This window comes from Rana temporaria, chromosome 6 (assembly GCF_905171775.1).
Source record: "Rana temporaria chromosome 6, aRanTem1.1, whole genome shotgun sequence".
NCBI lineage: Eukaryota > Metazoa > Chordata > Amphibia > Anura > Ranidae > Rana > Rana temporaria.
The window spans coordinates 214,842,146-214,868,663 of NC_053494.1; the positions used below are offsets into that span (position 1 = coordinate 214,842,146).

Here is a 26,518-nt window from a genome sequence, read left to right on the forward strand (position 1 = left end):
CGGCAACCGAATAGAGTCCAGGAGTGTCAGCGCGTACCTTACAGCGCACAGGTGCCGCCCCTCTCTCCAGCCACCCCCTCTATGACCAATAGATGGGTTCATGCATTGCATGAATCTATCCATGGCCGCCGCTGCCACCCCCTATTCAGGTGCCCGAACCCTTTTTGGGCGCCTGAATTACAGCGGCAGGGGGTGATTTTGAAGCACCTGATTAGAGCCAAAGGCGTCCAATCGCTTATAGGAGAGGGCGGGAGAAGACATGGAGGAGCATGGAACACACTGCTTGCCGCCGTCACCCGCTGCCCCTCCAGGGTAAAGGGCTGGGCAGACAGCGGGCGGGGGGTGGGGGCACAATGGCTGCATTTGTTGACACAGTGGCAGCATTTGATGGCACAGTGGCAGCATTTGATGGGCACAGTGGGGGCATTCGATGGACACAGTGGCAGCGTTTAATGGGCACAGTGGCGGCATTTGATAGCACAGTGGGAGCAATTGATAGCACAGTGGCAGCGTTTGATGGGCACAGTGGGGGCATTTGATGGGCACAGTGGGGGCATTTAATGGGCACAGTGGGGGCGTTTGATGGGCACAGTGGCTGCGTTTGATGGGCAAAGTGGCTGCCTTTATATCGGCACAGTGGGGGCATTTGATGGGCACAGTGGCGGCATTTGATGGCACAGTGGGGGCATTCAATGGGCAAAGTGGCTGCGTTTTATCGACACAGTGGGGGCGTTTGAAGAGCACAGTGGCGGCATTTGATGGCACAGTGGGGGCATTTGATGGGTACAGTGGGGGCATTTGATGGGCACAGTGGCGGCATTTGATGGCACAGTGGGGGCATTTGATGGGCACAGTGGCGGCAATTTATGGATACAGTGGCATCGTTTGATGGGCACAGTGGCAGCATTTGATGGGCACAGTGGGGGCATTTGATGGGCACAGTGGGGGCATTTGATGGGCACAGTGGGGGCATTTGATGGGCACAGTGGGGGTATTTGATGGGCACAGTGGGGGCATTTGATGGGCACAGTGGGGGCGTTTGATGGGCACAGTGGCTGCGTTTGATGGGCAAAGTGGCTGCCTTTATATAGGCACAGTGGGGGGCATTTGATGGGCAAAGTGGCTGTGTTTTATCGGCACAGTGGGGGCATTTGATGAGCACAGTGGGGGCATTTGATGGGCACAGTGGCGGCAATTTATGGATTCAGTGGCTGCGTTTGATGGCCGCCACTGAAATTGTATGTTTGCATACACGCTGATGGAAGCTAAGAAGGGGTTAATATCGGTCGGAAGGTGTGTTAATCACACTTTGTCTTGTGACCTTTCCCCAACTCTGACCGGCGCGCGCACGGGGGGGGGGGGGGGGTATCCCTCTGATGAGACGCAGAGAAATGGCGACTGGCGGTGACAATGACATGAGCTCCACTTGTCTCCCTTTATACGGGCGATTCAGTTTGCATGTGTTGCGCTATATAAGTTTCTCACTCACTCACTCCCTTTATACGGGGGAAGGGATCGCAGACCAGCGCTGTCGGGACGGCTGATTCATAGGAAAACAATCCCAAGAAGCCCCGCCCTTCTCAGCGCCGCCTCAACCACATGGACTTTGTATTCCCGGATGGAGGAAGGAACACGGAGCCGGCACTGGATCACACAGGTGGTACGACGGAGCGTTGGCTCCTTAGACACGCAACATTAACCCCTTGGTGCCCTTGTCTGTGCCTAATGTAGCGCTACCCCCTAAAAGGGCTGCTGGGTTCCCCGATTCCTGCACAGCCAGGCAACACGCATTTTCCACCTTTCAGAAATCAGTCCATGGGCTTGTTTTATTGCGGAAAACCAGCTTGGTGGGGAAGTGGGATCACGGGATGCCCAACTACACACATATGGCTAGATTCAGGTAGGACGGCTCACTTTTGAGGCGGCGTAGCGTATCGCTGGAGCCGGCGTAAGTCAGAGAGGAAAGTGCTGTATTCACAAAGCACTTGCCTCCTGAGTTACGGCGGCGTATCGTAAATGGTCCGGCGTAAGCGCGCCTAATTCAAATGAGGATGAGGGGGGCGTGTTTTATGTAAATTACTCGTGACCCGACGTGATTGACGTGTTTTACGAACGGCGCAAGCGCCGTCCGTGAACATATCCCAGTGTGCATTGCTCCAAAGTACGCCGTTCCGACGTGAACGTAAATTATGTCCAGCCCGATTCGCGTACGACTTACGCAAACGACGTAAAAAGATAGGCCTGTTCCGACGTCCATACCTTGCATGGGCTGCACCACCTAGGGAGCAACTTTATCTTTACGCCGGCGTATCTCTAACGTAAACGGCGTAAATAATTGCGAAGGGCGCACGTACGTTTCTGAATCGGCGTATCTAGTCATTTGCATATTCTACGCCAAACTCAACGGAAGCGCCAACTAGCGGCCAGCGTAAATATTGCACCCTAAGATACGACGGCGTAGGAGACTTACGCCGCTCGTATCTTAGCCTAATTTAAGCGTATCTGGTTTCCAGAATACGCTTAAATTTGCGACGGAGTAGATTCAGAGTTACGACGGCGTATCTACTGAGTTACGACGGCGTGAGTTACGACGGCGTATATCTGAATCCACCTATTACAGTATATATTATACACACACTGAAAAGGTACTGGAGAGGCGGGGCAGGTAAAAAAAATACAGATTTTTACATACTGTCCCTGGTTTTACTGAGGCTGGCAACCCTGATGGGGCCCCCTAGTGGCATGGGGCCCTCGGGCAGTGCCCGAGTGCCTAAATGGTCAGTCCGCCCCTGCATGTGATCGTTCAGGTGCTTATCTAATAGTTTCTTGAAACCATCAATGTTCCCCGCTGAGACCACCGCCTGTGGAAGGGAATTCCACATCCTTGCCGCTCTTATGCCGCGTACACACGATAATTTTTCGTTGCCCACACACCATCGTTTTTAAAAAATGCTCTAGCAAAGCGCGGTGACGTACAACGCGTACGACGGCACTATAAAGGGGAAGTTCTAATCGCCTTTGGGCTGCTTTAGCTGATTCCGTGTTAGTAAAAGACGATTCGCGCTTTTTTGTCTGTTACAGCGTGATGAATGTGCTTACTCCATTACCAACGCTAGTTTTACCAGATGGAGCACTCCTGTCTCATAACTTGCTTCTGAGCATGCACGGGTTTTTTACGTCGTTTTTGCCCACACACGATCGTTTTTTACGACCCGAAAAACGACATTGTTTAAAACGGCGTTTAAAAATGCAGCATGTTCGAGTTTTTTTTTTTGTCGTTTTTTAGAACCTGAAAAACGATGTGTAGCCCACACACCATCATTTTAAATGACGTTTTTGAAAAACGACGTTTTCTTCATGCCGAAAAATGATCGTGTGTACGCGGCATTACAGTAAAGAACTCTCTACTCGGTTTAAGGTTAAACATCTTTTCTTCTAATTATAAGGAGTGACCCCACGTGTCTTGTTAAACTCCCTTCCATGAAAGGTTTTATCCCTATTGTGGGGTCACCAGTAGGGATGAGCCAAACACCCCCCTGTTCGGTTTGCATCAGAATTTGCGAACACACCAAATGTTTGTGTGAACTTTAGAACCCTATTAAAGTCTATGGGACTCGAACATTTGAAATCTAAAGTGATAATTTTAAAGGCTAATATGCAAGTTATTGTCCTAAAAAGTGTTTGGGGACCCGGGTCCTGTCCCAGGAAACATGTATCAATGCAAAAAAAAGTTTTAAAAATGGCAATTTTTTCAGGAGCAGTGAATTTAATAATGCTAAAAGTGAAACGATAGAAGTGAAATATTCCTTTAAATTTCGTACCTGGGGGGTGTAAAGTTAGCATGTGAAAAAGCGCATGTTTCCCGTACATAGAACTGTCCCTGCACAAAGTGTCATTTCTGAAAGAAAAAAAGTATTTTAAAACCAGACTTGCGGCTCTAATGAATTGTCGGCTCCCGGCAATTCAGAGAGAATTCATTCATAAAAAAAAAATGTGGGGGTCCCCCCAAATTCGATTACCAGGCCCTTCAGGTCTGCTATGGATATTAAGGGGAACCCCGCCGTCAATTTAAAAAAAAAAAATGACGTGGGGGTTCCCCCCAAATATCCATTCCAGACCCTTCAGGTCTGGTGTGGATTTTAAGAGGAACTCCACCTCAAATTTTTTTTAAAAATGGCGTGGATCCAAACCAGACCCCTTATCCGAGCATGTTAACCTGGTCGGCCGCAGAAAAGAGGGGGCCCTCAACACGGGGAGGACGTCCCCATGTTGATGGGGACAAGGGCCTCATCCCCACAACCCTGGCTGATGGTTGTGGGGGTCTGCGGGCAGGGGGCTTATCAGAATCTGGAAGACCCCTTTAACAAAGGGGACCCCCAGATCCTGCCCCCCCCATGTGAATTGGTAATGGGGTACCCCTACCATTTCATGAAGGAAGTGTAAATAGTTGTAAAAAACACACACACACCGTAGAAAAAAGTCCTTTATTATTAAAAAAAACAAAAAATAAATCCAGCGGTGGTAATCCACTCGGTCCCGGCTTCCTGCTTCAACGTTGTCGGTATCCAGCGACGGGTGATCTCCTCTCCGGTCCAGCGATGAGAAGATCTTCCGGGATCCAAAGCGCAGCATCGCTGGCCTCCTCTCTCCGCCGGACACAGCCCGGCGAATGACGCGGCTGAAGCTGTGACATTTCTTTTATTGGTGAGGCGGGCCACCCGTCACGTGACCCCGTCCCCCTCTGACGCACCCTCTGCTATCTCACTAGGGAAGCCTGGCTTCCCCCTTGCGTCAGAAGGGGCGGGGTCACGTGAAGGGTGGCCCCGCCTCACCAATAAAAGAAATGTCACAGCTTCAGCCGCGGATCCAGCTGCGGTGAAGGCCATCCTCACCACCAGAGGTTCTGGTGAACACAAAGCTGGGTCTTAGACTCCGCGCCCTGGGGAATCTTGGGCTCACGCTTCCTCTCTGATCACGCAGTCGGCCATAGGGTCCACTACCCTGTGGTGCATCCCTGACCCCAACAGGGTGCACTTGTCACCTGGCCACAGGTGACCTGACAAGGACTGGTTCCCAGAACTGGACGGCATACTCCAGGAGTGGCCCGACCAGAGTCTTGTAGAGCGGGAGAATTATCATTTTATCTCTGGAGTTAGTCCCCTTTTTAATGCCAATATTCAGTTTCCTTTGTTTGCATGCCATCAGGGCCGCTATCAGGGGGATACAGGCATTACACCTGTAAGGGGTCAATTAGCCACAGACCCCCCCCCCTGCTCAATTTGAGAGGCAGCACCCCCCCTCCGGTTCTCTGCTCCAGGGGGCCTTGCCCATGCCTGGAGCTGTGTAAGGGGCCCCATAATTCCTGATGGTGGCCCTGCATGCCATTGCTGAGCCTATTATCTACTAGGACCCCCAGGTCCTTTTCCATCCTTCAGCCTTGTAAGTGTCCCCAGAACAAAAAAATAGGATGGAAGCTTGCTGGATATTGAATCTGGCAGTCTTCTCCCTTTTAGGCCCTGGGGGGTGTAGAGGTACTGACACTGTCCCTGGAATCCTGCTGCTTTTGGAAAAGACCGCTGTTCAGTCCTCCTGTTGTCAAGGTCTTCCCATGCTAGCCGTGGTTTCTCCTAGCAAAGACTGATGGATATTGGTGATCCCTCTGTCCAGCTTCTCTCCTTACTCGGCTCCAGCCTGAAGTCAGAGCCCCCTCAGACCTGGGGTCCCCTGCAAGGCTCCACGACACAGCCTCAGCACCCCATCTTCCACCTGACAACATGCTCCCCTGCTGGCCAGGCTCCAGAATATTTATGGGCCAGAATCCCCTGATGAAGTCACGAGGTACGTGACGTAACGCCGTAGGGAATCGAAAGTCGAGACCGAGGAAAACACTCGCACAAGCCGGAGGCCATCGGACGTAAGGCGGCAATTTTAAACGCCACGTCTGCACTTTCACATAAACGCTGTCTGTCATTGTAAAGCGCTTTTTGTGCTACCTGCTTTTTACTACAAAAAATACCCTTGGATTTCCAAACTTACTACACTATTGGAGGCAATTTTCTTTTCTCCCCACCCCATTGCTTCTCCTATTGGACCATCATTATTTGGACTATTTTGGAGGCATACAGCAGCTGGAACAAACTTGAACTGAGTGACCCCAGGAGAAAGGAGATCGGAGATCTGGAGGGACATCACTATATGCGCACATATAGCACCTTTATGGTAAGGGTACTACAACACCAATGAGGATTTTGAAACTGCTGCCTTCACACAGTTATCCAAATATGGGAACATCTTACCATCTCCATCTATAGACTGTTCTATCAGTATTATTGTTGTTACTACACATTCATATATCCACATTTTTATACCTTTTTATATACAGTATATATTCTTTACATATATATATTGTTCTTATGAGGAGACTGGATATCCCCAAGGGGTTTCACAGTATCTGAACACTCACTTTCAGATAATTACTTCTCGGCACGCACTGCACATTTTGAGTTTGGTCACTTATCCTTTTTTGATTGTGGTTCATTCATATACTTTACACCTTGGTTGTGATTTATCACATACCTGGAGCGCTTATCACTCATTTATTTTGTTTTCCCTTTTTGTGTTATGTGAACACTTTAGATACAGCTGCCCCAGGTATAATTTATACACTATTTTTTCACATTTTGTTTACTCACAGTAGCGCATTGGAACTTATTATTTATTATAGGATCTTTAACAGGTGGGTCACTGTGGAGAGATAGGAGCCCTGACAGGCATCTTGGCCTCCACCCACTAGCTTCTAGAAAATTCCAGTAGCTTCTAGAACCAGGGGGAGGTACCAGAGGCCGGACCTGTAGAGATTTCCAGCCTGACCTACATTAATCCCAACTGTTTATACAGGCTCACACAGCTACTGTGAGCAGAAACATTTTCCTCACACTAGAGGGTGCTACATTAACCGCTTTCCGAATGCCTCACACACATTTGCGTTGGCAGAATGGCACGGGCAAGCAAAGCGTCTGCCGCGGGCAGAACCAAAGAATTAATTTTTTCAAAATTTTTTTGTCCTTTTTTTTTATTATTTAGCAAAAAAATAAAAAAATTAGGTGATTAGCCACATCAATACCGGGCACTTTCGCCCCCTTCCATCCCAGGCCAATTTTCATCTTTCAGTGTTCTCTCGCATTTTCAATGACAATTGAGCGGTTATGCAACACTGTACCCAAATGACATTTTTATAATTTTGTTCGCACAAATAGAGCTTTCTTTTGTTGGTATTTATTCACAACTTAATTTTTTATTTTTTTTTGTGCGATAAGCGAAAAAAGAGCAGAAATTTGGAAAAAAAACTATATTTTCTTTATTCTATTTTAAAAGAAATCCAATAAAATTTAATGTTGTCATAAATTTAAGCCAAAATGTATTCTGATACATGTCTTTGGTAAAAAAAAATCCAGTTAAGTGTCTATTAATTGATTTGTGTGATCACGGACAGATGTACGCTGATGATCATGTACAGATGTGCGCAGGTGATCACGGACGTATGTGTGCAGATGATCATTGGGACATGATGTGATTTTACTGTTACATATGTGGGGGACAGGTAAAATTATAATAATTGCGCTGATTACTAACTTAAATAATGCCAACCGTGCTTATAAGTGATTAAAGCTCTGAGTAAAATAACACAATATGTGGGGACATGTGTTTTGCACTGTGTGTTATTAGGCTGGTGATCAGTGTGTAAAAAGCTGTAAAAAAACAGCTCATACTCACCATCCGGCTGAAGCGATCCGCTCTCCTCTCCTCACCGACAACTAATGTGTGAGGAGAGGAGAGCCAATTGCCTAGTAACCGGCTCTCTGTTTACATCACATGAGGGCTGTGATTGGACACGGCCGTCATGTGATCAGGAGGACCAATCACAGAGCCCTCCTGCCGATCTGAGATGAGCCGTGTCCTGGAGACACAAGCGCATCGGGATCGCGCCGCTGCACAGGCTCGCGCTTGAGCGCGATCCACCTCCTTCCGAGGGACGTTCCTGAACATCCATTCAGAAGTAGAGAGCGCCCACCCGGCCGTACATATGCAGTGGCCGGGTGGGAAGTGGTTAAATACCAGCAAAAGAAAGCTCTATTTGTGTGAAAAAAATAATGATTAAAATGTTCTTATGGGTACAGTGTTGTAGGACCGTGCAATTGTCATTAAAACTGTGACAGTGCTGAAAGCTGAAAATTGGCCTGGGCAGGAAGGGGGTGAAAGTGCCCGGTATTGAACCAGTTACTCCTAATGGTGAACAGTTTGGTAAGCAATGTATTGAGTGATCATACTAAGAGCAGCTTGACTGAAATGATTGACTTGCCCTGTTTTATGGCCTCCACAGATAAGCAATGTCCCGTGAGAATCAGGAAGCCCAGGAGGACGAGCTTCTGGCTCTTAGCAGTATATACCCTGAAGATGAGTTTAGGAGAACTGACACTTCTCCGGGAGGGGAAATACAAGTGTGTCTGGAACTTCCTCCAAACTTTAGGATATCTGTGAAATGTAAGTCAGATGAAATGCATGTAATATCTCTAGATTTGATGCTTCTTAAAGCGGATCTCTACTCTAAAGTGGAGTCCCGCTGATCGGCACCCTCCCCCCCTCCGGTGTCACATTTGACACCTTTCAGGGGGGAGGGGGGTGCAGATACCTGTCTACAGAGCGCACAGTGTCAGTAAATAGGTTGTTAAGGAGTGGGCCGGGAAGCCAGCCGCTGCTTCCTTAACAGCAGATGAGTCACCACCAGCTGTAAGCAAGCTTCCCCGCTGACAGCTGAATAAAAAAAAAACATTGCCTAATTTGCCGACAAAAGAAAAATGTAAAAAAAAAAGGAGTAGTGTCCTCCCGAAAATTAATACCAGACGCTTAGGTCTGGTATGGATTTTAAGGGGAACCCTATGCTAACCTTTAAAAAAAAAGGCATGGGGTCCCCTCCAACATCATAGTAGACTTTCTTGTGTTACAACCAAGCAAGAAAACCTTGCATATAAAAATCTTTAATTTTTTTTTTTTTTATTGTCTTTAGGCAACTCTGCATCAAACACCATGGAAAGCTTTGAGAACACGGTTTCCTTTCTACCACCAATTGTCCTGGACTTCGAGTTTCCACCAGGATACCCCTCCACTACGTGTCCCATCTTCACACTCAGCTGCAAGTGGCTTTCACCAGAACAGGTAAATTATTCACTTCATCCTTTTAACCACTTGGTGCCCACGCTATAGCCGAATGACAGCTACAGCGTGGACCTCAAATGCCGGGAGGACGTCAATAGGCGCTGTGATCACCCGGCCCCTTATCACGTGATTAGCTGTCAGCCAATGACACGTGATGTAAACAAAAGCGAGTAATCTTTTTTTTTTCTCCTCATGCTGACAGCCGATCGCTGGCTTATTTGTAAGGGACACGGGTCCCGAAGAGGAAGAGGCAATTCTGCCTCATATGTGCCCACTAGTTTCCCCTGCTAGTGCCACCTGTGCTCTCAGCACAGCTGTATTGACAGAAAAGCACACAAATATGCGGCCTTTTGGCACCAAGGACCAGACGCAGAGAGGTCGAATATGCGGCTGGCACCAAAGAGTTAAAATAAATGGAAAGTCTTGTTTTTTTTTCTATTAAAATAATAAACATGTTATACTTACCTGCTCTGTGTAGTGGCTTTGCACATGGCTGCCCGGATCCTCCTCTTCTCAAATCCCTGGCTGGAGCTCTTCGCCCCTCCCTCCTGCCCCCACAGCAAGCGGCTTGCTATGGGTACACCCGAGCCGAGCTGCAGCCCCGTGTATCTATTCAGAAATGAAGCCACAGTTTGGCCCCACCTTCTATCTCTCCTGATTGGCTAACAGAGTTTGATTGACATCAGCGGGAGCCAATGACACCACTGCTGTGTCTTAGCCAATCAAGAGGGACAGTCCCGGACTGCTGAATCACTGGTGGACATCACGGAAACGTTAGACTCCAAATTATAAAAGTCAAGAGGTGCTGTTCACAAGCTGATACATGACAATGATAAAAAAAGGTCCAATCCTTCTCCCCTGTTATGGAAGTGGGGTTAAAGTCATGGATAGTGCTGATTATTTCTTCATCACAATGACCTTGTGGATTAGATAAAGATTGCCCACATAATGTAAAACGTCAACAGGGGTCAATTCTGACGAAACACATAGGGTGGAGTCTATGTCTCTAAAGTCACCACACTCGCGGCGGTTACAGCCCATGTGGATTGGTTCCCAGGGAACTTTTGTTTGGGGTTCTAATTAATTTTCTAGCAAAAATACCTGATATCTACAGTACTTGCAATAGGCCTGCTCCTTATCCTTAGTTGCAAGACTTCTTTTTTAGGTTGAACTCAAAAAGCGGTGTGTCCTATTAGTATGTGTTGCTAAGCTAAGTTACCGTATGTTGTGACTTTTGAAAATTCCCTCATAAAAAAGATTTAAAATTAGAAAAACAAGTTCTAACTCTTTCAAACTCTACTTTTCAGCTTACACTTATGTGCCAGCGGTTAGACGATCTCTGGGAGGCGAACAGAGGAAGTGTCATTTTGTTTGCTTGGATGCAGTTTCTGAAGGAAGAGACCCTTGAGTACTTGAATATAAAATCACCTTATGAAGTTCAGTTTATTAATAATGGAACGCACACTTTTATGGAGGTTGAAGAGGAAGCAAGTCTCTGCATTGCTGCAGCTGCTCCTGAAGATGAAGCAAGTCTCTGTAATGCTGCAGCTGCTCCAGAAAAGTATGCAAGTCTCTGTAATGCTGCAGCTGCTCCAGAAAAGGAAGCAGGTCTCTGTAATGCTGCAGCTGCTCCAGAAAAGGAATCGGGTCTCTGCATTGCTGCAGCTGCTCCTGAAGAGGAAGCAAGTCTCTGTAATGCTGCAGCTGCTCCAGAAAAGGAAGCAAGTCTCTGCATTGCTGCAGCTGCTCCCGAAGAGGAAGCGGTTGACAGACGTGCTATTCAAGATGTCCAATCGGTGTATGACCTTATCAGACACATATTGGACTTTGATGAGAGCCAACAGAAGAAATGTTTTGACAGCAAACAGTTTTTATGCAATATCTGCTTCTCTGAGAAGCTGGGCTGCGAGTGTACGTATTTTAAGGACTGCAACCATGTGTACTGTGATATCTGCCTTCGAGACTATTTTGAAATCCAAATCAGAGATGGACAAGTCCACGCCCTAAATTGTCCAGAACCCGAGTGCACCTCAGTCGCTACACCTGCCCAGGTAACCTGTTTATTTTATTTTTTCAGGCTCCATATTTAGCTAACCCTGCAGACATCAATTCATGGTGGCTTATGAGCTGGGGCTGGTCATTAAAACCCAATGAGTGGAGAGATGCAAGATGTAGAGCTGAATAGAAGTAGCAGGACTGGTTCTATGATGCTTACCCACTTGGTTCTTCTGTTTGGCCCTGTGGTCTATGGTCACATGACCAAGCACAATGGATGCACAGAGAACTGTACATGTATCCTGTAACTTCCTTCAGTAGCTCTGCAGTGGAAAATTCAGCACACTCTGTAAATTACTACTGATGGGTGGTCTTATAAGCCTTAGTTTGCATGTGTGCTGTTACCAGGGCAGAGGATAGGGTCAGCAGATTGTAAGGCTGTATACAGGAGCTTGTAGGGCAGTGTACAGTGGGTCAGCAGGGCAAAGGAATAAGGGGTAAGCAGGAGAGTGTACAGAAATCGTTTGGAGCCGTGTACTGGGGGTCAGTAGGGCAGAAATAAGGGGTCAGCAGGGAAGAGGAAAGGGGTCAGCAGGGCAGAGGAAAGGGGTCAGCAGGGCAAAAGACAGAAGTCAGCAGGGCATAGGACAGAAGTCAGCAGGGCATAGGACAGGGGTCAACAGGGAAGTGTATAGGGGGCAGCAAAACCAAGGAGAGGGGTCATCGGGGCAAAAGACAAAAGTCAGCAGGACGTAGGACAGGGGTCAACAGGGAAGTGTACGTAGGGCAGCAAAGCCAAGGATAGGAGTCATCATAGCAAAGGACAGGGGTCAGCAAAGCCAAGGATAGGGGTCATCAGGGCGAAGGACAGGGGTCAGAAGAGCCAAGCATAGGGGACATCAAGGTGAAGGACAGGGGTCAGCTGAGCCAAGTACAGTGGTCACCACGGGCTGGACAAAAGTTACTACTAGCAGTACAGAGGACAAGGGCCACCGCTGGCAGGGCAGAGGGCAGGGGCCACCGCTGGCAGGGCAGAGGACAGGGGCCACCGCTGGCAGGGCAGAGGTCAGGGGCCACCGCTGGCAGGGCAGAGGACAGGGGCCACCACTGGCAGGGCAGAGGACAGGGGTTACCACTGGCAGGGCACCTTATCCCATCCCTGCACTGTACACAACCTAATCACAGGTAGCAAGATCTCCTCCACAGCACATACAGTACCTGAAATCTGGCTTTATTGTTCTGTGAATAGTGTGAATGTGAAGTCCAAAAACAATTAACATTAACATCCATAAAAATATAAACTTGTGTATTTTTGCAGGTAAAGAAGCTGGTTGGAGAAGAATTGTTCGTCCGCTATGATCGTCTCCTCTTGAAGTCTACTTTGGAGATGATGACTGATGTGGTTTATTGCCCTCGTCTGAGCTGTCAGACTCCTGTAATGCAAGAGCCAGGCGGCACGATGGGCATTTGCACAAGCTGTCAGTATGCTTTCTGTACCCTTTGTATGATGACCTACCATGGAGTCTCCAAATGTAAAGCATGTGAGTCTACGCTGGATTTGTAACAAAGATTTTGTGTTTTTTGTTTTTGTTCTCTGTTCTAACAGTGCCATCATACCATAGGTCCTACCCTACCCACTAACTAGAGCAGGGGTGTCAAACTCAATTTCATTGTGGGCCACATCAGCATTATGATTGTCCTCAAAAGGGCCGGTTGTATCTGTAATATTAGATGTCCAGGGCATCCCCTCCCCTTACATTAGATTTCAAGAGCCGCCCCATCATCAGAAGTTGAGTCCCCCACTCTCCCTTACATCACAGTGCACCCCCCTTTCCTTATGCTGCTGCTGGGAAGAAGCTGGATGCATTGCTTGAAAGCAGAAAGTAAGGGTCGGGAGGAGGACCAGAGGAGGGTTGGAGCTCTCCTGCAGCTGCAGAAGAGGTGCAAGGGCCACATGAAACGGATTCGGCCCGTGGGCCTTGTGTTTGACACCTGTGAGCTAGATGAAATGACCCTTGTAATGCACAACATGGCCATCAACTTACACAGACAACCTCACCTGACTCCTACATCTACACCCAGAGGCGGCTCTAGGCTTTGTGAGGCCTTAGGCAAATCTTAGACATGAGGCCCCACTTACATGCCAGCGTCGGGCAGGACTGTTTGTCATGCTGTAGCTTGAGTGGCAATAGGCTCCCCGATGATCGCCAGGCACCAGCTCTGGCAGTAGCAGGTTCCTCCATTACAGACTGCCCTGCGTCCATCCTGGAGAGTGGATCAGGGAGCTGTTCACCTTGCAGGAGATCCGCAGAGTGCGGCAAAAGAGGACTAGCCGGAGGAAGGGAGTACATGGAGCCGCAATGCACTTACCCTGGGACCTCGGGAAGTGATTAAGAGGTCAGTCCGCCCCCTGGCTGGGACAACTATTTCCGGGCATAAACAACGGCCCTGGGGACTCCGATCGGGGGACATTCGCAACCCACGCACGCGCACATTAGGCAAATTAGGTGGCCGCGAGGCCCCTGGGAGCGCGAGGCCTTAGACGCCAGCCTAATTTGCCTAATTAGAGAGCAACCTCTGTCTACACCCAAATGTTCCACCTTCTCTCTGATATATTTTGTTCTTCTCTTGTGTTGGTGGTGCTGGATTCTAGGGCTTTAAGTGAGGCTGTGGTCCTACTTTGTGTCTCTACCTCTACTTCTTCATCCTTATAGCTGAGTTTACCATGCCCCAGTTCTCTTACTGTGCTCAGAGGTTAACATTTTTGGCCCATTTCTCATTATCATATTGAGGCGCAAATAATAAGCCTATCAGGTTTGTTGCTGTTGGGCTGATTTTCTTCCACGTCAAGTCCTGGAAACAGAAATGATTGGAAATCTCCTCATGTGAGGTGGTGGTGCTATTTTGTTACACAACTGCATAGCTCCCAACTGTCCCTGATTTCGAGGGACTGTCCCTGATTTGGAGCAATGTCCCTCTGTCCCTCATTCCTCCTCATTTGTCCCTCATGTTGGTCTGATCTATATAGTTGTATATAAAATGCACTTTTTATCTATCAAAAAGTGTTTTCCAGCGCTAAACCTTTCCTCTGATTTCCAAATTGCTGCATTTGTAAATTCCAAAAGCCAATATAAAGGAATAGTAGTGGTAAAAAAAAAAGACTTGTGGGTTTAACCAATCTTGTTTTTTTTTGTACAAGTCTCCTTTAAGGGGGCGTGGCAAGGGGTGTGTCCTATGCCTGCATACTTTTGCTGATAGGTGTCCCTCATTCCCAACTCACAAAGTTGCGAGGTATGCAACTGACATACACCAAGGATAAAAGGTTCCAAATTCAGTAATTAATTTATAGACATGTGCAATTTTTTTAGTTACGAATACGTTTTCCGTCAATTTTCGTTATTTTAGTTGATTCGTTAACATACGAATGAACAAACGGTTTAGCGCAATTAATAACTGTAGCGGCCACCACCGTTTACGACCTTCCATCCCAGTCACGACAGCTTATCGACACTCCAACCAACAGGACCCGATCCATAAGAATTCCCCCCAGATACGAGACACACAGCTCTGTGCTTCTGGTTTCAAATGTAAAGATACTTTAATGGTTTCTTCTCAGCTTTTTATACAGTACAAGGCATTAAAGCAACAATGAGATCTCCACCCCCTAATCACACACTAAGGCTAATTACTTAACATTCTTTAATTAACAGCATAACAAACAAAACACCTTCACACACTGAGTTCCCTAGGCAGACGTTTCGTCTCCGCATACAGCTTGACACCTATTCACACCTCTGAGCATCAATAGGCTGTAGACAGTGTTATCACACATAAACAGTATTTAGCATGCATAATTAGAGTTCTGGGAGCAGACCTGGGTTAACACCTTTACACAAGGACAATGGAATGTCTTCCAGGCCCTGACTCAATTAGCATGTCACTAGTCAGGGCTAATCATAGAATGAGTCACTATTGACTGGTTGGGCCAACATCTTGCAGTATCTCAAAATCCTGCAATACGAACTATCAGTGATGTCCTATCTCATGTAATACATGAATTATGATTCACTTGCCACCCCATGCCCAAAAGGCACAGGGTGGACTCAGACCCAAGAGTTATCAGTGACGCTGACACAGGAGTATCCCCCATCCTCACAAAGTCTCTGGGTGTCCCGGGTCATTCCGTTACAATAACGAATAACGATATTTTCAAAATAACGAATATGGAAAACGAAGATACGAAAGAAGAAAGAAACGAAAACATAGAAACAATGAAAATACCGAACCCAAAAAAAAAAAATTATTACGAAAAACAAAATGAACGAAAATGCAAACTTACTAATATTCGAAGACCGAAAAGAAAACAACCGAAATGCCGAACAAAGAATAAAAAACGAAAATCAAAACTAACGAAAAATAAATTACGAATCTTCAGAAAACGGAAATGAAAACAACGAAAATACGAAATAATGTAAATTAGCTTTCGTTAGTACTGAAATATTTCTGGACATTGACCAATAGCCACTGAGCGCTGTCCCTTTCCTCTGAAGAGGTTTGTTCCTTCCCCCAATGAGCTTCTTTCTCATTACCTCCTGGCTCCTTGTGTCTTTTTCTGTGTTAGACTGCAGTGCATCTAATTTCTAGATTTGTATTTGTAATATCTGACATATTTTAGTTTTCTTCTACGTCAGACTTCATTCTAGACAGGGTGTGTGTGCTAACTAAGGGCCAGATTCACATAGAACTGCGGCGGCGTATCGTATATACGTTACACCGCCGCAAGTTTTCATCGCAAGTGCCTGATTCACAGAGTACTTACGATGAAAACTATGCCGGCGGCCTCCGGCGCAAGGCGGGCCAATTCAAATGGGCGTGTGCCATTTAAATTAGGCGCGCTCCAGCGCCGGACCTACTACGCATGCTCCGTTTCTCAAATCCCGTCGTGCTTTGCGCGCCGTGACGTAATTTTTTCAAACGGCGATGCGCGTAGCGTACTTCCGTATTCCCGGACGTGTTACGCAAACTACGTTCATTTTTAAATTTCGACGCGGGAACGACGGCCATACTTTAGACAGCAATACGTTTGCTGACTAAAGTTAGGGCACCTAAAACGACGACTAACTTTGCGACAGGAAACTAGACTAGCGGCGACGTAGCGAAAGCGAAAATCCGTCGGGGATCCGCCGTAACTGCTAATTTGCATACCCGACGCTGGTTTACGACGCAAACTCCATCCAGCGGCGGCCGCGGTATTGCATCCTAAGATCCGACAGTGTAAAACAATTACACCTGTCGGATCTTATGGATATCTATGTGTAACTGATTCTATGAATCAGTCGCATAGATAGAAACAGAGATACGACGGCGTATCAGGAGAAACGCCGTCGTATCTCTTTGGTGAATCTGGCCCTAAGACAGTCAAGTCAATCACAGTAAAGTACGAATTACAAAATTACGACGTGTAGTGTGTCGAATAAACGTAAAATGTATTCTAACAGAATTACGAATGCAATAAAATCTACAAAAGTACATTTTTTACAATCAAAAAAAAATTAGACACGAAAATACGAATGATCATAAAGCAACGAAGATATATTTCTTCCGAAAATACGAACGCGGCATGATGGAAAATATAATGTAAATACGAATAGCAAAACAACAAGAATTAAACCAACGTAAAAACGAAGGAACGAATAAAAACATTTTAAAAATACGAACGCGGCAGAATACAAAATATAACGAAAATACTAATCTCGATTCAACGAAAAATAAACGAACAGGAAAAAACAGAAAAGGAAAAAAAAGTGTTACGAAAATACTACGAATACGATAACTAACGTCTTACGAAATTACGACTCGTTACGAATCACGATAAACAAACAGAAACGAAACAGAAATAAACTCAAAAACAGTCAACGCTTTTACAAAACTGAAGCATGCTGGTTGTAGGATGGGTTTTAATGGGCTGGCCTACGGTTTATTGTTTGTCAGTGTCCTCCCTTCCCCTTCCCAAATCTATTCTATGCTCTTGTACATTCAATTGAGTTTATCTACATATAGCCTATGATTTTAATTTATCTCATTGATCTCCTTTTTTTAGCAGAATCCATGGATCCTACGTCTGGAGAACCAGGTAACTTCATTTCTTGAAATTCCAAGATTACTTGGTATTTTGTGATTGCAGAGTATGGGGTTCTAGCAACCACTTGAAGACCAGGCCTATTTTTTTTGCTAGAAAATTACTTAGTACCCCCAAAAATGATATATACTGTACACTGTGCCTTGAAAAAGTATTCATACCCTTTGAAATGTTCCATATTTTGTCAAAAACATACCGTATTTATCTTGCTATAACGCGCCCCGGCGTATACCACGCACCCCTGAACTTGAAGAAAAATTCCCGGAAAAAAAAAAATACTTACAGTTTGGATGCCCCTCGTCGGTGTCTTGCCCGTTGTCCATCGCGTCCTGCCCGTCGTCCATCGGCGGCCTCGTCCGGTCCGGCGTCCTTCTGTGGCCATCGTGGTGTCCTCCCCGCTTTACGTAAACGACGTAAAAAAAACGCCGGCCGCACCAATGCGCCATTCGTTTGAGAATCGGCGTATCTAGCTTATTACCATATTCAACGCGTAAATCGACGGAAGCGCCACCTAGCTGCCAACGTAAATATGCAACTTGGATACGACGGCGTAAGAGACTTACGCCGGTCGGATCTAATAGAAATCTATGCGTAACTGATTCTATGAATCAGGCGCATAGATACGACCATGCAACTCAGAGTTACGACGACGTATCCGGAGATAGGCCGTCGTAACTCCGTTGTGAATCCGGGCCTCAGTGCCTTGAAAAATTAATTATACCCTTTGAAATGTTCCACATTTTGTCAAAAGCATAAATGTATTTTATTGGGATTTTATGTGATAGACCAACACAAAGTTGATGGATGGATGGGGAGCGTCTGTGAACTGAAATTTTCAAGTCTTGCCACAGATTCTCAATTGGATTTAGGTCTGAACTTTGACTGGGCCATTCTAATGCCACGTACACACGGTCGGATTTTTTGACAACAAATGTTCGATGGGAGCTTTTTGTCGGAAATTCCGACCGTGTGTAGGCTCCATCGGAAATTTGCTGTCGAAATTTCTGATCGTCTGTACGCGGCATAACATGTGATTCCGTGAATATGCTTTGTTCTAAACCATTCCATTGTAGCTCTGGCTGTATGTTTAGGGTCGTTGTCGTGCTGGAAGGTGAACCTCCGCCCCAGTCTCAAGTCTTTTGCAGGTTTTCTTTAAATATTTCCCTGTATTTGGCTCCATCCATCTTCCCATCAACTCTGACCAGCTTCCCTGTCCTTGTTGAAGAAAATTATCCCTGCAATATGATGCTGCCACCACCATGTTTCACGGTGGAGATGGTTGATGGGGACTTGAACAGTACAGCTGGATAACTTCCATCAGGACCCTGGGAACACCAGAATTCCCATGACAGCTGTGACCCTTGCAGAGCTTATTTTACGTTCCCCGGGGGTGAGTGCCAACCCCAAATACTCTGTGAGAGACAGAACTTGACCTTGGACTCGGAGACCTTATGACCCTATTTACACAAATAATTCAACAAACTAACAGGCCCAGATTCTCGTAGAATCGCCTATCTTTAGGCGGGCATAGCGCATCTGAGATACACTACGCCGCCGTAACTTAGAGCAGCATGTCTCGTATTCTCAAAGAACTTGCGCTTTAAGTTACGCCGGCGTAGTGTAACTGGGCCGGCGTAAGCCCGCCTAATTCGAATGTGGAAGTGGTGGGCGTGTTTTATGTAAATTAATCGTGACGCCACATATTTGACGCTTTTAACGAATGGCGCATGCGCACGCATGCTCAGTATCACCTTGAATTTTTAAATTAGATTGCGCCCGTTGACATGAACGTAACTTACGTCCAGCCCCATTCACGGACGACTTACGCAAACGACGTAAAACATGAAAAATTGGACGCTGTTCCGACGTCCATACCTAACATTGGTACGCCTCATAGAGCAGGGGTAACTTTACGCCCAAAAAAGCCTAACGTAAACAACGTAAATATGGTATCTAGCTCATTACCATATTCGACGCGTAAATCGACGGAAGCGCCACCTAGCTGCCAGCGTAAATATGCAACTTAGATACGACGGCGTAAGAGACTTACGCCGGTCGGATTTAAGACAAATCTATGCATAACTGATTCTAAGAATCAGGCGCATAGATACGATGCCTCAAACTCAGAGTTACGACGGCGTATCTGGAGATATGCCGGCGTAACTCCTACGAGAATCTGGCCCACAGTGTCCAACTGAGAAGCCATCAGGGAGGGACTGCACAACAGTAAGTCATCAACATACTGAAGAAGGATAGAGCTATTTTCAGCCGACCATGAGCGTAGAGTCTCACGGAGCGCTAATGATTAGGCTGCAGGTGAGTCGACATAGTCTTGAGGCAAACGGGCCCAGGTATACTGGACTTTTTCAAAACAGAAAGCCATAATGCCGCGTACACTCGATCATTTTTCGGCATGAAAAAAAACGTTGTTTTTCAGCATGTCCAAAAAACAAAGTTTTTCTAACTTCATCATCATCAGGTGTGTCTGACCCACCCCCACCAAAGTGTACCGCCTACCCCAACTAATTTGGGGAATGAAAAAGTCGGGGAAAGTGCTTATGACAAATTGTGGAAAATTTCAAGGGGTATGAATACTTTTAATTTTTTTTACATTTTTTTTATATACATCATTTTATATGCCTGTTATTTGTACAAGGACATTTTTCTAATGGACTTGAAACCTTAATTTGCATGTTGTCATTTATTGTATATACAATTTACTGTATAGATGAACCAGGTCCAAAGAGGAACCGCGGGAAGATAGGCCGCCTGAGAAAATTGCGAGAATGGGAGAGCAAGACTTGGATAACAGAGAACTGCAAGAAATGTCCTCGCTGTGATGCCAACATTCAGGCAAGCAGCCTTAGTTTGACCGAGGCATACCGGGCTGGCCAGTGCCGGGAGCAGGTGTACGGCCACCATGTACTTTTTTGGCATCGTGTCTGGGTTCCGGTACGTGTCTGTTCACTGGTTCAGGTGTGATTCAGGTCCACATTTTTCCCTGAATTCACACCTGAACCGGACCCAAACACGCACAGGAACCTTTTTCAATCCGGTCAGACCACAAAGCACCCTCCCCATGTTGAGGGCATGTGGCCTAGTACAGTTCAAGAGGGGGGGCGCACTCTCGTCCCCCCCCTCTTTCCTCTGACCTACCAGGTTGTGTGGTCGGATAAGGGTCTGGTATGGATTTTTGGGGGGACCCCTACGCCATTTTTTTTCTTTGGCGCAGGGTTCCCCTTAAAATCCATACCAGACCTGAAGGGCCTGGTATGGATTTTGTGGGGGAACCTTTTTTAAATTTTTGGTTCTGGGTTCCCCTTCATATCCATACCAGACCCAAAGGGCCTGGTAATGGACTGGGGGGGGGGGAGGAACCCATGCCGTTTTTTTCAATTACTTTTATCCATATTGCTGGGAACCGACAATTCATTATAGCCATCATCCGTTTTAAATAACTTTTTTCCTTTAGAAATGTAATTTTTCTAAACACGGGAAAAATGCGCCACTTCACAGGCATTCTATAGACACCCCCCAGGTACGAAATTTAAAGGAATATTTTATTTTATTGTTTTACTTTAACCATTTCATTACTGGGCACTTAAACCCCCTTCGTGCCCAGACCAATTTTCAGCGCTGACGCATTTTGAATGACAATTGCGCGGTCATACAACACTGTACCCAAATTATATTTTTATAATTTTTTTCCCACAAAGAGAGCTTTATTTTGGTGGTATTTGATCATCTCTGCGGTTTTAATTGTTTGCGCTATAAACATAAAAATTTTGAAAAAAAAACACAATATTTTTTACTTTTTGTTATAATAATATCCCAATTTAAAAAAAAAAAAAATTTCCCTCGGTTTAGATCTGGTTTCAGGATCTGGAGGCCCCAACGCCAGATAATACCTGGAAATTCTCTTGGCTGGATTAGGGTCCAACAAAGTAGTCTCCAAAGACGGTATTCTGAACCAGGACCTCTCCGTCCCCAAACTTGCGCTACGGCTGCACGATTGCATTTGAGCATATCTGAAGCGCCAGGTCCTGGGTATCCCAAACTGGTCCCATAGTTGATCAAAAGTGAGTATCTTACCTTCCCGATATAAATGATGTAGGTGCTTTATCCCAAATTGGGCCCATGTATCCTCCAGTTTGAGGAACTCCATCAGAAACCTATCGTTTAGAAGATATTTACTATATACGCCACTGATTACGTCATTGGCGCATGCGCTCTGAAGGAATTGGCATTCCTTCAGAACCTGTGCCATGACCGGCTCTGTGACGTCATCGCGGCTCCGGACACTCCACAGCGCCGGGGCCTGCGAACTGGGCAGAAACTCCAATGGAAGTATTTATCATAAGCAATAGGCATTAAGGGCCAGATTCACGTAGAAACTGCGGCGGCGTAACGTATCGTAGATACGTTACACCGCCGCAAGTTTTCATCGCAAGTGCCTGATTCACAAAGCACTTGCAATGAAAACCTACGCCGGTGGCCTCCGGCGTAAGCCCGCGTAATTTAAAGGGGCGTGTGCCATTTAAATTAGGCGCGCTCCGGCGCCGGACCTACTGCGCATGCTCCGTTTCAAAATTCCCGCCGTGCTTTGCACAAACTGACGTCATTTTTACGAACGGCGACGTGCGTAGCGTACTTCCGTATTCCCGGACGTCTTACGCAAACGACGTGAATTTTTAAATTTCGACACGGGAACGACGGCCATACTTTATACAGCACATACGTGTGCTGTGTAAAGTTAGGGCACCCAAAACGACAACTAAATTTGCGACGGGAAACTAGACTAGCAGCGACGTAGCGAACGCGAAAAACCGTCGTGGATCGCTGTAACTCCTAATTTGCATACCCGACGCTGGAATACGACGCAAACTCCGCCCAGCGGCGGCCGCGGTATTGCATCCTAAGATCCGACAGTGTAAAACAATTACACCTGTCTGATCTTAGGGCTATTTATGCGTAACTGATTCTATGAATCAGCCGCATAGATAGAAACAGAGATACGACGGAGTATCAGGAGAAACGCCGTCGTATCTCCTTTGTGAATCTGGCCCTAATTTCCTATGATCATCAGCTCCATCTACTGGTCATAATGCAGTATTTTCCAGATTCACTCTACATTGTATGAATAACCTGGAGAAAAATAGCCTAACAGCATTTTTATTTTTTATTTTTATTTTTTATTTTTACAAATACATTATGTATTTCATTTCATGTGTTATTTCAAGATGACAAATTGTATTTTTTTTTTTCTTACAGAAAGATTCTGGGTGCAACAAAATGGCCTGTGGTAAATGTGGACAGTACTTCTGCTGGATTTGTATGAAATGTTTGTCTGAAACGAATCCATACAGCCATTATATCAACTCCGCCTGCACTCAGTATGTATATCTCCTCCTTTGTGAATAATAGATATTGATGCTTGGATCGTTCTAAAATGTGTTATCTGCTCACCGGATTTGGAGGAACCGACCTCCGGAGGGCTTTGTCGAAAAAGGTGGACTGGTCACCACCACCATCTGTGGTCTCCCTGCAGCCGATCTTTCCCCATTGCTGACCCTCCATGCCTTGTCCTTCTCTATGCTTAGGCGGCCATCTTGGTAGAGGCGGGGCTTTGCCTATTCATGTCAGAGCTAGAAATGTGCAAAACGATAAAAAAAAAATAATCCTTAAATTAGTTTAGTTTTCAGAATTAATTTTGTTTATTCAAATTTGCCAAATTCCATTCTAATCGCATTCCATTAAAAATGTCTAATAGTCTGTGTAGTAATTCATCCGGGGGGCTGAATAGTGGACCCAAACATACCGCTGTTTGAGGTGTTTGTCCCCAGGGCCGATCCTAGGGTCACAGACGCCTGGGTGCAGAAATATTTCTGGCGCCCCCCCACATGGGCGTGGTCATCTTACTAACTCCTCCCCTTTACAAATGTTTCTATGGCTATGACTAGGGTTGTCCCGATACCACTTTTTTAGGACCGAGTACAAGTACCGATACTTTTTTTCAAGTACTCGCCGATACCGAATACGATACTTTTTTTCAAGTACTCGCCGATACCGAATACCGATACTTTTTTTTAATTGTGTCCCCAAATGCAGCCATGTCCCCCCACAAATGCAGCCATGTCCCCCCACAGATGCAGCCATGTCCCCCCCATATATGCAGCCATGTCCCCCCCATATGCAGCCATGTCCCCCCATATCCAGCCATGTCCCCCCCATATGCAGCCATGTCCCCCCCATATCCAGCCATGTCCCCCCCATATCCAACCATGTCCCCCCATATGCAGCCATGTCCCCCCCATATGCAGCCATGTCCCCCCCATATCCAGCCATGTCCCCCCCATATACAGCCATGTCCCCCCCATATATGCAGCCATGTCCCCCCCATATATGCAGCCATGTCCCCCTTACCTACATGCTGCCGCGCCGCGGCTTGGTTAATACGCGCCGCGCTGCGTATAGACACTCCCCCTTGCTCGGGATTGGACAGTTCACCCGAGCAAGGGGGAGTGTCTATACGCGGTGCGGCGGGAAACACTACAGCTATTCAAATGAAAGCTGTAATGTTCCCCGCCCGTATTAACCAAGCGGCGGCGGCAGCGGGGATGCGGCGTGGTGGCGGGAGGGGGGTGGGATTATCGGATGAGGCATCGGGGGCAATACTCGGAATCGGTCCCGATACCGATACTAGTATCGGTATCGGGACAACCCTAGCTATGACTCAAACACAGAGATGCTCCCCTAAGAAGTCTTCATTAGTGTCCCCCATCAGAGCCCCCCACATCAGGTGTCCCTATAGATTAGTACTTGGCTACTTGTCCAATAGATCCCTGTAGCTCGGGCGCGCTGAGAGCAGAAGAACATTACAGGGGGGCATATGTGGTATCTTTGGTTACTAGGAGGGTGGCACTTGTAGAGCATTTCTGGGAGTGCACGGGATGATTGGCAGAAGCTTCGGCCAACCCAGAAGCCTCTCATCACACCGCCTATGGGAGAAGAGCCGACACACACAGAGGGGGCGGGGCAGACAGGAGACTGCTCCATGCGCACCGGACAGAATAAATTAGTGGAGCCTAGTACCGGAACGTGTTTCGGTACTAGGCTCCGCTGTGGTACCCAGCCCGGATTCCGGGTATGCGCTCTTGTCAGTTGCCAGCGGAGAGAGCAAGCGTGGTGGGGAACCGCAGCACCATCTACATGCACTCTGCCTCTAGACACAGACAAAGAGGAGGTAGGGGAGCACTTTGGAGCTTCGGCGCCCCCACCTCTGCGGCACCTGGGTGCGGAGCACCCCGTGGACCCTGCCTAGGATCGGCCCTGTTTGTCCCGGGTGTCCCCCTCCCTAGCCTGCTTCTCCTCCGTTAGCATGACGTCATTAAAGAGGAGTTTCACCTAAAAATGGAACTTCCTCTTAACCCACTCCTCGCCCCCTTACATGCCACATTTGGCATGTAATTTTTTTTTGGGGGGGGGGAGTGGGGGCTTTAGGAGAAGGGGACTTCCTGTCCCACTTCCTCCTTCCGCTGAGGGGCTGGAAAGGCGATTAGCTTAATCGCCTTTTCACAGCCCCTCCCTGTAGGCGAGCTCCTGTCCAATCGGACGGCGCTGCGCCGCTTGTGCATGCGCACTGCCGCTCGCGCATGCGCAGTGGGTGCCCGGCCGTGAAGCCGAAAGCTGTCACTGCCGGGTGTCCACACTAAGAATGAAGACGCCGGCCGGGGGCGAGGAGCGGAGCCCTGGCCGGCGCGTCGCTGGAGCCGTGGAGCAGGTAAGTGTCAGTTTATTAAAAGCCAGCAGCTACAAAAAAAAGGTGGAAAACCCCTTTAAGGATACCAAAAGAAAAGTTTTAGGACGATTGCAAAAATTGAATTTTTTTTGTTTCTGATTTTCATAGACTCAATTTAATTTTTGATTTACTTTTTAGGATGTCATGAACACCTGAATCTCTACAGTCTCCAAACCCAAAGTGGAGCCCCTGAAAGAGGAGCTGCAAGCAGGACGGACCCCTGGACACTATGGGCAAGGGGGGCCACAGGCTGGCGAACTCCGAGGGAGAAAACAAACTCCCTGAGATGGATACTGAATAAGTTCCATCACCTGTTTGTATTATAATATAATATATACAAATATATAATGTTTAAATTGTTAGCTTCATAAGATTGAAAATCCTGACCTGTAGAACAGGCACAGTAGTGTTGGGGTGTCATCTCTATACCACCTCAACCACCTAATACCCCTTAATTTTCTGTGCCATGACTTCCAATTACTTGGTCATGTAAGGCCTCGTACACACGATCGGTTAAACAGAGGACAACGGTCTGATGGACCGTTTTCATCGGTCCAAACCGATCGTGTGTGGGCCCCATAGGTTATTTAACCATCGGTTAAAAAAAAAAGCCAACTTGCGTTAAATTTAACTGATGGATTCCTAACCGATGGGAAAAACCGATCGTTAGTAGGCACGACCATCGGTTAAAAATCAGCACATGCTCAGAATCAAGTCGACGCATGCTTGGAAGCATTGAACTTCGTTTTTTTCAGCACGGCGTTGTGTTTTACGTCACCGCGTTCTGACACGATCGGTTATTTAACCTATGGTGTGTAGGCGCGACGGACCATCAGTCAGCTTCATCGGTTAACCGACGACAACGGTCCTTCAGACCGCTCTCATCGGATGGACTGATCGTGTGTACGAGGCTTAAGACTATATCCTAAATACGTTTTATATACTGTATGTGTGTGTGTATATATATATCATTTAGGCAGATTGTTCTTTATTTTGGTGTTATTTAATAATACCTACTTTTTTTTTTCAATGTGTACATTTACTTTTCATTTGTTTACAACCATAAGTGGTCATTGGCAACTCCCCCCCCCCCCCATCCCTAAATCAATGGTGATATGTGGCACTTTAATCTCCCCCCCCCCCAAAAAAAAATCCCACAATCATTAGTGGTCTGTGGCACTTTTAACCTTCCAAAAAAAGGAATCTCAAACTCATAGGTAGTCAGTGGTCTGTGGCACTTTAACCCCCCCCCCCCCCAAATAAATCCTACAATCATTGGTGGTCAGTGGCATTTTATCCCCCCCCCCCCAAAAAAAAAATCCTGCAATCATTGGTGGTCTGCGGGACTTTAACCCACCCCCCCCCCCAAAAAA

General features: G+C 46.8%; 1 protein-coding gene across 6 annotated transcripts in view; it reads left to right on the forward strand.

Annotated features, from left to right (window-relative positions):
* The window catches only part of LOC120944253 (E3 ubiquitin-protein ligase RNF14-like), a 31,923-nt gene extending 6,422 nt beyond the window's left edge, over positions 1–25,501 (forward strand). The window contains exons 1-9 of one of the 6 annotated variants that reach the window (XM_040358238.1): positions 1,380–1,660; positions 8,381–8,541; positions 9,065–9,213; positions 10,521–11,264; positions 12,527–12,749; positions 17,309–17,341; positions 20,076–20,200; positions 22,619–22,740; positions 25,284–25,501. In XM_040358238.1, the coding sequence (XP_040214172.1) occupies positions 8,388–8,541; positions 9,065–9,213; positions 10,521–11,264; positions 12,527–12,749; positions 17,309–17,341; positions 20,076–20,200; positions 22,619–22,740; positions 25,284–25,293 (1,560 nt within the window). In that variant the 5' untranslated portion in view covers positions 1,380–1,660; positions 8,381–8,387 and the 3' untranslated portion in view covers positions 25,294–25,501. Of the gene's footprint in view, positions 1–1,379; positions 1,661–5,363; positions 6,220–8,380; positions 8,542–9,064; positions 9,214–10,520; positions 11,265–12,526; positions 12,750–17,308; positions 17,342–20,075; positions 20,201–22,618; positions 22,741–25,283 lie in introns of those variants that run through there. The other 5 variants (XM_040358240.1, XM_040358239.1, XM_040358241.1 and 2 more) reach the window with 5 other exon arrangements.
* Positions 25,502–26,518: the final 1,017 nt, after the last annotated feature.